Consider the following 14,989-nt stretch of genomic DNA (forward strand, 5'->3'; position numbering starts at 1 on the left):
ATAAAGCAATGAGCTTCACTGTCTCTAATCGTCTCCAGTGAAATACATTAACAGGAACAGAGACTGGCTCTACTTGTCCACAAGACTGAGTGTGATGTGTGTTGGGATTTCAGTTTACATTCACCATCATGTTTACACGACTCCGCTATGGGATGTGATCAAAAAATGAAGGAAAGATTAATGTACTCACAATAAAATATGTTGATTGTGACAGATTCTGACTTGACTTGGGTGTCATTGTACCAGGGCTTGGATTTGACACCATTCTGTGGCGCATGTGTGTATTAAGACACTTACACTTCATTACTGAACCTTATTATTCTCTTGCTGAGCATTTTATAGGGCAGAGCGGTTCATTCCTGCTCTCGTTCATCAGTGCAGAATTCTAACTCCCAAATGGAAAACAAAGTGTATGGTTCATTTACAGATGATTAACTGTAAAAGTTAGTACAGACAGTTGATCTAAAATACACTGACACCTTGGACCAAGCCGCCATCTTCCTCATGCCTGTTTACAAACAAAGGCTGAAACAGGAAGCTCCTGGGGTCTGTTTCAGGAAGGAGGTTAAGTGAAAACTCTGTGTATGTTAACCCTGAAATGAGGGAAACTGGGTTTTCTGTTTCAGATAGGGAGGTGTGTTAAACCTGAGAAAGTAGGTTCAGTTAAGCCCCTTTCTGAAAGAGGTAACTTATGCACAGAGTCAGTTACCGTAGTAACAGGTACCATAGTAACAGTTACCACAGTAACAGTTACCATAGTAACTTACTCTGTGAACCTAACCTGGTCAGGAGCAGGTTCTCTTCAGTAAACCCAGAGTTTCTCTCGGTCTCCTCCCCTTTTTTAAAGAGGAAGCGATGTTTAAACACCTCATTCATTGGACAGAGTGGATTTTTGGTCACATCCCTATGTATTTTTATTTTAGCGGTACCGTTTATCTTTACAGTCAATAAGAAACATCCATAATGTCATCTATCCTGGGAGGGAGGGGGTAGACATATAATATTAACATTACCTCATACTCATGTAACATTACATAATACTGTGTGTGTGTAAGGGGGGGGGCACATAATATGAACATTACATCTGTAGTGTACATTACAAATATCACAAAGTCTATATAAAAAATAACACACTGTAGGTACAGCAGATTACATTACACATTTCACTGGAGTGACTGGTTCTGATGAAGTCCTACAGGAATTCCCTCAGCCATTGGCCTTCCAGCATTCAGGCTCAGGACCATCTCCTCTGCATTTGTCAGGTGGTGGTGCAGGTCCTCCACCTGTTTTGCGAGCCTCTGCCTTCTTTCAGTTGGCTAAGTAATCAAATGAGAATGAACATTTAGCCCCATGATAAACACTGCTAGACACTGAATGTTATTTAGTTATTTAATATGTCAAATGTTTGTAAAGCCATGTACTACAATTTTTTTTTAAAAATACAGCTTTTAAAATTTGATGTCCACTATTGTTTTATACAGCAGTGTTGTTGTTTTTACATACGTCTTCTTATTCTCCATATGATTAAATAAGCACTTCCAGCTCTGCTGGTGAGAAATATACAGACCTGTTTTTGTCTGATGCTGTTGCCATGGTGACTCGTTATATCTGCGCTCCATTGATAATGGCTTTTTTTAGTTGTGCTGAACTCAGTGGTGCTTAACTCAGATTCTAGTTTAAACCAGTTTTGACCAGTTTGCCCCATTTGCCCCTGTTTGCCTGGTTTGCTCTGTTTGCTCCTGTTTACTCCGGTTTACCCCTGTTTACCCCAGTTTGCCCTGTTTGCCCGGTTTGCCCCTGGACTTAACTCACATTTGGATTACGACTTTTCATGTATGTACTTTTATTGTATTCTGTTGTGTTACTTTGGATTTTTTCAGTGGTAATAAACATTATTTGACTAAATATGAAACGAGTGTTTATCCAGGAGAAAAGGGAAACAGACCCTGCACATCAGTACTGGACTGTAGAAGACAAGACACAGATGGACCCATGATACACACAGATGACCACACAACACATTGACACTATAGTACAGTGACTATGATTAGTTTAGAGAGTGTATAGGAGCAGAGGAGCTGTTCAGTGTGGATTGAGGTACAGACGTGTTTAGAATCTTTGTGGCTGCTGGGAATAAGCTATAAGGTCATTAAATGGGTCTTTATCTGTAATAGTTTACTAATAGTTAAAACATATGATCATCTCATTTAACTGTTTTATAAGCTCTAATTGAACCCCATAAGTCATGTGACAAGATTGTGCAGGGGCTGATGGGTAATGTAGTTCAGTGCCAAGGAAGCGTACCCTCGATAGTCATATTTTTTCATTTCAGCACTGCACATTAATACGCCTTAATTTCACTGAATAAAACCTGAATGTCATGAAAGTACAAAGGTTTATCTTTTAGGGCTCTGTGTGTGTGTGTGTGTGTGTGTGTGTGTGTGTGTGTGTGTGTGTGTGTGTGTGTGTGTGTGTGTGACATGACATACAGCTAATTACGGTGACCCATACTCATAATAATTTGTTCTCTGTGTTTAACCCATCCATAGTGCACACGCACGCACACACACACAAAACAGTGAACACACACCCGGAGCAGTGGGCAGCCATTGATGCTGCGGCGCCCGGGGAGGGGGGGGGGGTTGTTGTCACCTCAGTCGTGGTATTGCCGGCCTGAGACTCACAACCTTAGGGTTAGGCGTCAGACTCTCTGACCATTAGGCCACGACTTCCCCCAACGACTTCCCCTGGTGTGTGTGTGTGTGTGTCTGTGTGGTGTGTGTTTGTGGTGTGTGTGTGTGTGTGTGTGTGTGTGTGTGTGTGTGTGTGTGTGTGTGTGTGTGTGTGTGTGAGTGAGTGAGAGAGAGAGAGAGAGAGAGAGAGAGAGAGAGAGAGAGAGAGAGAGAGAGAGAGAGAGAGAGAGAAGCTTCTCAGTGACTCTACACTGTGTGAACTCTGTAATAACAGACACACCACTGCACATGTGCTGGAGCTCAAAGCTGTTTAATGAGATCCACACTAAAGGAACCCTGTAGTTTCTCTCAGCCTCCTGGAGGTCGTATCTGAGCTCCTGTGAGGCCGTTTGTATCAGCAGAGTTGTAAGCAGCAGTGTGTTGGTTCTCTCAGGTTGGTTCTAACATCTCCACTGACCCATACATTTTGTTGGAGAAACACGTGAAGATTTTGGGGTCTCATCTGTGTGTTTATTGATGAAGATGACAACAGAATCCACATAAAGGATGAAGATCTCCTTCCATCCTTCTTTCTCCTTCCATCCTTCTTTCTCCTCATCCTGTGTAACACCTGAGACTGAGGCTTTAAATAACATTATATATATATATAGAATATCAGACGTTTATTACTTCATTACTTTTTACAGTAAATTGTGAAGCAGATTTGACAGGTTGGTAGTGACGTCACTGGGTGGGCGTGGTCACTGCACTGTCTTTGTGTATCCGAATACCGCTGTGTGTGTGCGCGCGCGCTTATAATTATACATACACACATTTTTATTCGCTTTATTTAACCATGGCGTCCAAGTGTCCTAGGTGTGAGAAGACGGTGTATTTCGGTAAGTGTGTGATTTCATTGCTGTGCGTCTGTAACCAGTGCGCATGCGCGTTCATTCTGCACATGCTGTATTAATAATGTCTTGTAACCGTGGTTTGTGTGATTAATGGTGTAAATGCAGTGTGTGTGTGGTGTGGGGGGGGGCGTGTTCGTGTGGGTGTGTGTTCGTGTGGTGTGTGGGTGTGTGTTCGTGTGGTGTGGGTGTGTGTGTGTGTGTGTGGTGTGTGTTTAGCTATGACATTTCTACATTTATTGATCTTCACACACACTGAGCACCTTTTTGATAAACACAAATAACGATAACACACGATATCATCATTATAACGAATTGTATTAGTTAGTGTGTGTGTGTGTGTGTGTGTGTGTGTGTGTGTGTGTGTGTGTGTGTGTGTGTGTGTGTGTGTGAGAGAGAGAGAGCAGGGTGGGGTATCAGACTGGTGTTATCTCAGATTAGTTTTACACTATATTATTTTAAGAGTTTAAGCTAATATAATATAATATAATATGATATAATATGATATTAGCTTAAACTCTTAAAATATTATCTTATTAAAAAGAGATAATTCACACAACAGCTGTATGTTTAAATTGTATACCAATTACATTTGGGATTTTTCCAATTAAAATGATTGAAAGAAATTGTAATTTATAGATATTATTAAAATAATGTACGAATGTATTTTATATAAAATAAAATTGTCCTATTTTGCATCAAAATAATGTAAGATATTAGACATAAAATCACAGCGCGGTTTTCTACAGTGACATGTACACTAATGTAAAGGAGTGTGTGATCTGGTGTCTTCCTGCAGAGGGCGCTGTCTGGCCATCAGTCTTCAGAAACCTTGCATTCAGACAAACGTCCCCTGGACCCTCATTTTGTTGACGTTTCTAAATTCCAAATATTTTACATATAATATCTATAATATTCAGTTCACTTTATTTGTACTTTTAACCAATGACGTTATCTGTAGCTGAGACGCGACACACCTGTGATAAATGTTAGCTACATTAGCATTAGCTCTATAACAGTCAGCACATGTCCGATGTTCAGGTCAGCAGCTCTGTTTTGTCTTCATGGTTTAATTCAGTTTTATTTGTTTAACACATTTTATGGTGTTGTAGGTGATACGGCTGCAGGAGTGAACACAAACACACAGGACAACAGACTGTAAGAGTTTACACGTGGAATAGTGAGAGAGAAAAGAGAGGGAAAAACCATGTAACTTAAAAAAGAAGGAGAGGTCTCACGATGGAGGTCTTTCAGGGCAGAGGTCTCTCAGGACGGTGGTCTCAGTGTGGCGGTCTCCGGGCAGAGGTCTCAGTGCGTCGGTCTCTCAATGTGGCAGTTTCAGTGCGGTGGTCTCTCAGGGTGGTGGTCTCTCAGTGTGGCAGTTTCAGTGCGGTGGTCTCTCAAGGTGGTGGTCTCTCAGTGTGTCGGTCTCTCAGTACGGTGGTCTCTCAGGGCGGCGGTCTCTTAGTGCGGCGTTCTCTCAGGGCAGAGGTGTCAGTGCAGCAGTCTCAGTGCGGCGGTCTCTCAGTGCAGCTGGCTCAGTGCGGCGGTCTCTCAGGGTGGTGGTTTCAGGGCGGCAGTCTCAGTGCGGCGGTCTCTCAGGAAGGCGGTCTCAGAGTGGCGGTCTCTCAGAAAGGTGGCCTCAGGGTTGAGGTCTTTTAGTGCAGCGGTCTCACAGTGGCAGTCCCATTGCAGTGGTCTCTCAGGGTGGTGGTCTCTCTGTGCAGCGGTCTCTCAGTGCAGTGGTCTCTCAGGGTGGTGGTCTCTCAGTGCGGCGGTCTCTCAATGTCGTGGTCTCTCAGTGCGGTGGTCTCTCAGTGCGGCGGTCTCTCAGTGCGGTGGTCTCTCAGGGTGGCGGTCTCTCAGTGCGGTGGTCTCTCAGGGTGGCGGTCTCTCAGGGTGGCGGTCTCTCAGGGTGGCGGTCTCTCAGTGCAGCTCTCTCTCAGTGCGGCAGTCTCTCAGGGTGGCGGACTCAGTGTTCTTTCGTTTTTCTGCCCCCGGAGGTTGTGTAAATTCTATAAGACTGTTGTGTGTGAAAATTACAGTCTGTAGTTTCTTACAAATTCAGACTGGCATCAACAGACAAGAATTACTACGATTTTGTGTGTGTGTGTGTGTGTGTGTGTGTGTGTGTGTGTGTGTGTGTGTGTGTGTGTGTGTGTGCGTGTGTGTGTGTGTGTGTGTTTCTTTCCACAGCAGAGAAAGTGAGCTCTCTGGGAAAAGACTGGCACAAATTTTGTCTTAAGTGTGAACGCTGCAATAAAACCTTGAATCCTGGAGGACACGCTGAGGTAAAGAGAGAAAGACAACATGGAGGGATTTTATTACGTACACATGTAGGTGCGGGATTTATTACCCAGACGTGTGTGTGTGTGGGCAGGGGAGACACGACACACAATAGAAACAGTATTCATTAATAATATTAGTGTTTTATGTCTGCAGCATGACGGGAAACCCTACTGCCATAAACCCTGCTATGCGACACTGTACGGACCCAAAGGTGTGTGTGTACTGTATTATAAGTCACACCGTATTATAAGTCACACCGTATTATAAGTCACACCGTATTATGTCACACCGTATTATAAGTCACACCGTATTATAAGTCACACCGTATTATGTCACACTGTATTATAAGTCACACCGTATTATAAGTCACACCGTATTATAAGTCACACCGTATTATGTCACACTGTATTATAAGTCACACCGTATTATAAGTCACACCGTATTATAAGTCACACCGTATTATGTCACACTGTATTATAAGTCACACCGTATTATAAGTCACACCGTATTATAAATCACACTGTATTATAAGTCACACCGTATTATAAGTCACACAGTATTATAAGTCACACCGTATTATAAGTCACACTGTATTATAAGTCACACCGTATTATGTCACACTGTATTATAAATCACACTGTATTATAAGTCACACCGTATTATAAGTCACACCGTATTATAAGTCACACTGTATTATAAGTCACACCGTATTATAAGTCACACCGTATTATAAGTCACACCGTATTATGTCACACTGTATTATAAGTCACACCGTATTATAAATCACACTGTATTATAAGTCACACTGTATTATAAGTCACACCGTATTATGTCACACTGTATTATAAGTCACACCGTATTATAAGTCACACTGTATTATAAGTCACACTGTATTATAAGTCACACCGTATTATAAGTCACACCGTATTATAAGTCACACTGTATTATAAGTCACACTGTATTATAAGTCACACCGTATTATGTCACACTGTATTATAAGTCACACCGTATTATAAGTCACACCGTATTATAAGTCACACCGTATTATGTCACACTGTATTATAAGTCACACCGTATTATAAGTCACACCGTATTATAAGTCACACTGTATTATAAGTCACACTGTATTATAAGTCACACCGTATTATAAGTCACACTGTATTATAAGTCACACCGTATTATAAGTCACACTGTATTATAAGTCACACCGTATTATAAGTCACACCGTATTATAAGTCACACTGTATTATAAGTCACACTGTATTATAAGTCACACTGTATTATAAGTCACACCGTATTATGTCACACCGTATTATAAGTCACACCGTATTATGTCACACTGTATTATAAGTCACACCGTATTATAAGTCACACTGTATTATAAGTCACACTGTATTATAAGTCACACCGTATTATAAGTCACACCGTATTATAAGTCACACTGTATTATAAGTCACACCGTATTATAAGTCACACTGTATTATAAGTCACACTGTATTATGTCACACTGTATTATAAGTCACACCGTATTATGTCACACTGTATTATAAGTCACACTGTATTATAAGTCACACTGTATTATAAGTCACACTGTATTATGTCACACTGTATTATAAGTCACACCGTATTATAAGTCACACTGTATTATGTCACACTGTATTATAAGTCACACTGTATTATAAGTCACACCGTATTATAAGTCACACCGTATTATAAGTCACACTGTATTATAAGTCACACCGTATTATGTCACACTGTATTATAAGTCACACCGTATTATGTCACACTGTATTATAAGTCACACCGTATTATAAGTCACACTGTATTATGTCACACCGTATTATAAGTCACACCGTATTATAAGTCACACTGTATTATAAGTCACACTGTATTATAAGTCACACCGTATTATGTCACACCGTATTATGTCACACTGTATTATAAGTCACACTGTATTATAAGTCACACTGTATTATAAGTCACACCGTATTATGTCACACTGTATTATAAGTCACACCGTATTATGTCACACTGTATTATAAGTCACACCGTATTATAAGTCACACCGTATTATAAGTCACACCGTATTATGTCACACTGTATTATAAGTCACACTGTATTATGTCACACTGTATTATAAGTCACACTGTATTATAAGTCACACCGTATTATAAGTCACACCGTATTATAAGTCACAGTGTATTATAAGTCACACCGTATTATAAGTCACACCGTATTATAAGTCACACCGTATTATGTCACACTGTATTATAAGTCACACCGTATTATAAATCACACTGTATTATAAGTCACACTGTATTATAAGTCACACCGTATTATGTCACACTGTATTATAAGTCACACCGTATTATAAGTCACACCGTATTATAAGTCACACTGTATTATAAGTCACACTGTATTATAAGTCACACCGTATTATAAGTCACACCGTATTATAAGTCACACTGTATTATAAGTCACACTGTATTATAAGTCACACCGTATTATGTCACACTGTATTATAAGTCACACCGTATTATAAGTCACACCGTATTATGTCACACTGTATTATAAGTCACACCGTATTATAAGTCACACCGTATTATAAGTCACACTGTATTATAAGTCACACTGTATTATAAGTCACACCGTATTATAAGTCACACTGTATTATAAGTCACACCGTATTATAAGTCACACCGTATTATAAGTCACACCGTATTATAAGTCACACTGTATTATAAGTCACACTGTATTATAAGTCACACTGTATTATAAGTCACACCGTATTATGTCACACCGTATTATAAGTCACACCGTATTATGTCACACTGTATTATAAGTCACACCGTATTATAAGTCACACTGTATTATAAGTCACACTGTATTATAAGTCACACCGTATTATAAGTCACACCGTATTATAAGTCACACTGTATTATAAGTCACACCGTATTATAAGTCACACTGTATTATAAGTCACACTGTATTATGTCACACTGTATTATAAGTCACACCGTATTATGTCACACTGTATTATAAGTCACACTGTATTATAAGTCACACTGTATTATAAGTCACACTGTATTATGTCACACTGTATTATAAGTCACACCGTATTATAAGTCACACTGTATTATGTCACACTGTATTATAAGTCACACTGTATTATAAGTCACACCGTATTATAAGTCACACCGTATTATAAGTCACACCGTATTATAAGTCACACTGTATTATAAGTCACACCGTATTATGTCACACTGTATTATAAGTCACACCGTATTATGTCACACTGTATTATAAGTCACACCGTATTATAAGTCACACTGTATTATGTCACACCGTATTATAAGTCACACCGTATTATAAGTCACACTGTATTATAAGTCACACTGTATTATAAGTCACACCGTATTATGTCACACCGTATTATGTCACACTGTATTATAAGTCACACTGTATTATAAGTCACACCGTATTATGTCACACCGTATTATGTCACACTGTATTATAAGTCACACTGTATTATAAGTCACACTGTATTATAAGTCACACCGTATTATAAGTCACACTGTATTATAAGTCACACTGTATTATAAGTCACACCGTATTATGTCACACCGTATTATGTCACACTGTATTATAAGTCACACTGTATTATAAGTCACACCGTATTATGTCACACCGTATTATGTCACACTGTATTATAAGTCACACTGTATTATAAGTCACACTGTATTATAAGGCGCACGGATGATTTTTGAGAAAAATTTAAGGCTCTTAGGTTCACCTTATAGTGCGGAAAATACTGTACTTAATACACTCATTGTGCGCTCATGACTTTATTCGGTGTGTGTAGGTGTGAATATCGGTGGTGCTGGATCCTACATGTATGAAACCCTGGTGTCTGAGGTGCAGACCACCACCACCACCACCACACCACCCAGAGCTGAGGAGAGGAAACCTACAGCACCACCTAGAGGACCAGTGAAGGGTGAGAACTCAGAGAGCCAATAAACGAGAGTTTCACCACTGCAGAAATCTGCACTAATCTTTCTTTCTGTGCAGCTGCAAGTTTCTCGTCGTTCACTGGAGAACCGAACCGCTGTCCTCGCTGCAGCAAGACTGTCTACTTCGGTAAGAAATGACTTTTATTACCTTTTTATCAGATGTGGATAAAAGTTAAAAAAGTCCATATTAGTTTTTATTTTATAATGAAGTCACATGGAAAAATGAACAAACCTAGTTGTTTATTTTATTATAAAAATGATGATCATATTATTTTGAGCTTAACAAATAAAATCTGAGACATTATAATCTAATTGTAATAAGCCTTAATAAATCTCTCACAACATGTCACCTTTACATACAGAACACCAGAGTGCTACTGAGTGACACCCAGTTCATAATAAACTAAACTAATCATTATAACAGTCCACCATGTCAGAACCTGAGCCTCCACACTGGTGACGACCACACCCACAGAATGTGACCACACCCACAGAATGTGACCACACCCACGGAATGTGACCACACACACATAATGTGACCACACCCACATAATATACCACACCCACAGAATGTGACCACACCCACGGAATGTGACCACACACACATAATGTGACCACACCCACATAATATACCACACCCACAGAATGTGACCACACCCACGGAATGTGACCACACACACATAATGTGACCACACCCACATAATATACCACACCCACAGAATGTGACCACACCCACGGAATGTGACCACACACACATAATGTGACCACACCCACATAATATACCACACCCACAGAATGTGACCACACCCACGGAATGTGACCACACACACATAATGTGACCACACCCACATAATATACCACACCCACAGAATGTGACCACACCCACACGATGTGACCACACCCACAGAATAGGACATCATTTCACTGCAACAGTGGAATAGGCAAAGATGATGTAATGGGGACAATTATGTTCCAGAGGCAGAACCAAACCCCAGTCAAGGCTCCTAAAGAAAAGATTACTACCCACTGCTCCATGACCTGAGACTGGGGGAGAGAACCCAAGTGCAGAACCAACTAAAACCTTATGTGTACAAGGTGCTGAGGGATCGGGCCTAGAGAAGTGGGGCTGGACCTTGGGAAAGAAAGCGAGACAGGAGCACCTCCAAAGAGGAGGAAGAGCACAAAGGGCCACACCACACTGGACCTGAACCTCGGCTGACAGACCAACAGGAAATGCAGTGAGCTTCCACAGCAGTAGTAACAGAACACTGGGAGTGGCCCAGGTCTGAAGATCGAGTGGAGTAACCCAATAATACAAATGGTCAGATAGATCCGACTTTGGAGGAAAATAAATAAACCCAAGGATTATTGAAGCAAAGACCAAAAGAAAGCCAGAGAATCCACAAGAGGTTTGTTCTGAAGCTCGAGCAGAAACCCGAGAGATAAACTCAAGAGTTTATTACATTATCATCAGAGTGTCAGTCCCGCGTCTGAACCCCAGACTGAGAGCTTGAGCTGTAAGCAGCCTTTAACAGGTCAGTCTCAGGTGGAGCAGTTAGCACTATTTACTGAGTGTCAGCTCTCTGTCTCCCTCTGCTGGTGTTCTGGGGTCATGGCAGTCTGCCCTTTACACATCATCATGTTACTGATGGCTGCCATTCCAGCTGGTTAGCATAATGTGTGTGTGTCTGTGTGTATCTGTGCTAGCGGAGAAGGTGATGTCCCTGGGTAAAGACTGGCACAGGCCGTGTCTGCGCTGTGAGAGGTGCAGTAAGACACTCGCTCCGGGAGGTCACGCTGAGGTCAGGACTGATTTTACAAATCACCACATGATCACATGATGTCATCTCTGTCATGCCATAACTTAACACTCAGCACTGTTGTGTTTCAGCATGACGGCCAGCCTTACTGCCATAAACCCTGCTATGCTGTACTGTTTGGACCTAAAGGTACACACACACACACTCGCACATACATGCACACGCACATACACACAAACTTGCACACACACACACTCACACACACACGCACACACACACACTCGCACACACACGCACACACACACACACATGCACACACACACACGCACACACACACATGCACACACACACACACACACACACACACACACACACACACACACACACACAAACACACAAATCCAAGGTGTTCCATAGTTTCCAGGCATTTTGCTGGTTGTGTCTCAGTGTAAAGGTGTGTTTCTGGTTGTGTGTATTAGGGTTGATGGAGTGATGTGATGAAGGATGTGTTAAAAAACAGAACAGAAGATGGAATATTCTGAACTTAGCTACATTTAACACACTAAATCACCCTTTTTGCTTCCTGACACAAAGATGCAAATACACATTAACACAGAAATATACACCATATTACAGTGTGTGTGTTTGTGTGTGTTTAGGTGTGAACACTGGAGGGATGGGCAGCTACATCTATAAAGAGCCAAACACCGAGAATCAGTCATGAGTCTACCACACACACACACACACACACACACACACACACACACTGCACAATTTACATGTTTATGTATTCTGATGTAGTGTTCAGGTGAATTAAACTCTCATGTCCCTGTTACATTATTATTATTATTATTATTATTATTATTATTATTATTATTATTATTATTGTGTAGACGCATTCAGTTTTCTACTGTGAGTTTTGGACCTACAGATTCTTTTCAGGAACAGTGTTCAGACTCGTGAACATGTACACACACTCCAACACACACCTGATGCCCTCTGCACTTATACAGGTCACTCTGTGTCTAAGCTGTAGCTCACTGCCCTGATATTATAGCTAACCAACCGGAACACAGGAAGTGCCACCTCAAACCAGGGCAACTCACACTGGCCACATTTCATTATAATATATAGTATGAACTTAATTAATACTGGATATGTCTTAGTTACTCACTCTGTGCTTTTTAAACAAATGGCACTCACATGAGAAGTGAAGGTTAAAAGGAACAAAAACTCAAATCTTTTCTCATCATTCATCACAAGAGAAAGACCAGACCTCCACTCCAAGGTTTATGAAATCTCTGCATTGTTCAGGTGCCTCTATGGAAATCCCAGAACAATCAGGTGTTTCATGGTTACTGCGATGAGCTGGTGTTCTTGGTGTTCATCTCCTTTGGGTCTCCATTCAGCTCTTGAATATAGAGGGAATATTGAAGAGTTTGAGGCCTCGTGAGTGAAATTCATCATTGCTCCAGAGTCGACCACCGCTAAAAACATGAAAGTTCCTCATGAGTGTTTTATCTGGACACTTACAGTGAACGGCTGACTCACCTTTGACGAGTCTCTGCTGACTCACAGATGATTAGGCAAGATCAGTTAACAACCCAGGAGATGCTGAATCATCATCAGGAGTTCTGTGATCTCTTTCTGGTTTAAGACTCATACAGTGAAAGCTGATGGCTGATGTTGGTGAACTGCATTAGTTTGGTATTCCACATGGCCAGGTGCTGTTGATAGGTTTTTTACATTTCTAGCATTTAGCAGACTCCCTTATCCAGAGTGACTTTTTTATTTTATTGTATACAACTGAACAATTGAGGGTTAGGGGCCTTGCTCAGGGGCCCAGTGGCACTTTGGTGGACCTGGGATTCAGCCATCTGATCAGTAGTCCATCACTTAACCACTGAACTACCACATATTGAAAATATCAGTGTTATTTCTTTTTCATTTAAATAAATGACTGTGTGTAAAAAAAATAAAGGACAAATGAAATGTAAAAATGTTCCTGTTTATGTGTTTCAATGACAACGCAGTTTGAGATTTAACATTTGTTCATTAATTATTTTTTAATATTGTTCATTAAACAAACACACGCCTCTCTTTAGGACAGATGGAGACCTGCTTGGACTAGCATTTTATCCCCTGTTATGTGTGTGAAAAAAAAATCTTTTTTGCCACAGACAGCTCTTATAAAATTTAGAGGTTTAAAACTCAACAGGCTTTCGAGATATTTACACTAAACATGGCCAGATTCTTTAGTGTGAAGTTTTAAATTGGTGACTGGCTTTTCGGTTTGCAGATTATAAATGATTATAAACAAAGAGTGGGACAATAAATGATTATAAACACTGAGAGTGGGATTATAAATGATTATAAACACTGAGAGTGGGATTATAAATGATTATAAACACTGAGAGTGGGATTATAAATCATTATAAACACTGAGAGTGTGATTATTAATCATTATAAACACAGAGTGGGATTATAAATCATAATAAACACTGACAGTGGGATTATAAATCATTATAAACACCAGAGTTGGACTATGAATCATTATAAACACTGATAGTGGGATTATAAATCATTATAAACACTGAGAGTGGGATTATAGATCATTATCAACACTGAGAGTGGGATTATAAATCATTATAAACACCAGAGTGGGATTATAAATCATTATAAACACTGAGAGTGGGATTATAGATCATTATCAACACTGAGAGTGGGATTATAAATCATTATAAACACTGAGTGGGATTATAAATCATTATAAACACCAGAGTGTGGGATTATAAATCATTATAAACACTGAGAGTGGGATTATAAATCATTATAAACACTGAGAGTGGGATTATAGATCATTATCAACACTGAGAGTGGGATTATAAATCATTATAAACACTGAGTGGGATTATAAATCATTATAAACACTGAGAGTGGGATTATAAATCATTATAAACACTGAGAGTGGGATTATAAATCATTATAAACACTGAGTGGGATTATAAATCATTATAAACACTGAGTGGGATTATAAATCATTATAAACACTGAGAGTGGGATTATAAATCATTATAAACACTGAGTGGGATTATAAATCATTATAAACACTGAGAGTGGGATTATAAATCATTATAAACACTGAGAGTGGGATTATAGATCATTATCAACACTGAGAGTGGGATTATAAATCATTATAAACACTGAGTGGGATTATAAATCATTATAAACACTGAGTGGGATTATAAATCATTATAAACACTGAGTGGGATTATAAATCATTATAAACACTGAGAGTGGGATTATAAATCATTATAAACACTGAGTGGGATTATAAATCATTA

At 39.8% G+C, this 14,989-nt stretch overlaps 1 protein-coding gene across 2 annotated transcripts; it reads left to right on the forward strand.

Annotated features, from left to right (window-relative positions):
• Positions 1-3,451: 3,451 nt before the first annotated feature.
• crip2l (cysteine-rich protein 2-like) lies at positions 3,452-12,480 on the forward strand. 2 transcript variants are annotated; one of them, XM_047801330.1, is made up of 8 exons: positions 3,452-3,571; positions 5,780-5,874; positions 6,026-6,083; positions 9,735-9,869; positions 9,944-10,012; positions 11,593-11,687; positions 11,777-11,834; positions 12,305-12,480. In XM_047801330.1, the coding sequence occupies exons 1-8, from the start codon at positions 3,529-3,531 to the stop codon at positions 12,367-12,369; spliced, it is 618 nt and encodes a 205-aa protein (XP_047657286.1). In that variant the 5' UTR covers positions 3,452-3,528; the 3' UTR covers positions 12,370-12,480. The 2 variants fall into 2 exon arrangements, with proteins under 2 accessions (XP_047657286.1, XP_047657287.1); XM_047801331.1 differs by lacking the exons at positions 5,780-5,874; positions 6,026-6,083 and having other exon boundaries at positions 3,473-3,571.
• Positions 12,481-14,989: the final 2,509 nt, after the last annotated feature.

Source organism: Tachysurus fulvidraco, chromosome 16 (genome assembly GCF_022655615.1).
Source record: "Tachysurus fulvidraco isolate hzauxx_2018 chromosome 16, HZAU_PFXX_2.0, whole genome shotgun sequence".
Classification (NCBI taxonomy): Eukaryota; Metazoa; Chordata; class Actinopteri; order Siluriformes; family Bagridae; genus Tachysurus; species Tachysurus fulvidraco.

Coding starts and splice junctions, on each gene's coding strand:
- crip2l (XM_047801330.1), top strand. CDS start 3,529: ATGGCGTCCAAGTGTCCTAGGTGTGAGAAGACGGTGTATTTCG. Junction 3,572..5,779: donor TGAGAAGACGGTGTATTTCG/GTAAGTGTGTGA, acceptor TTCTTTCCACAG/CAGAGAAAGTGAGCTCTCTG. Junction 11,835..12,304: donor TGTACTGTTTGGACCTAAAG/GTACACACACAC, acceptor GTGTGTGTTTAG/GTGTGAACACTGGAGGGATG.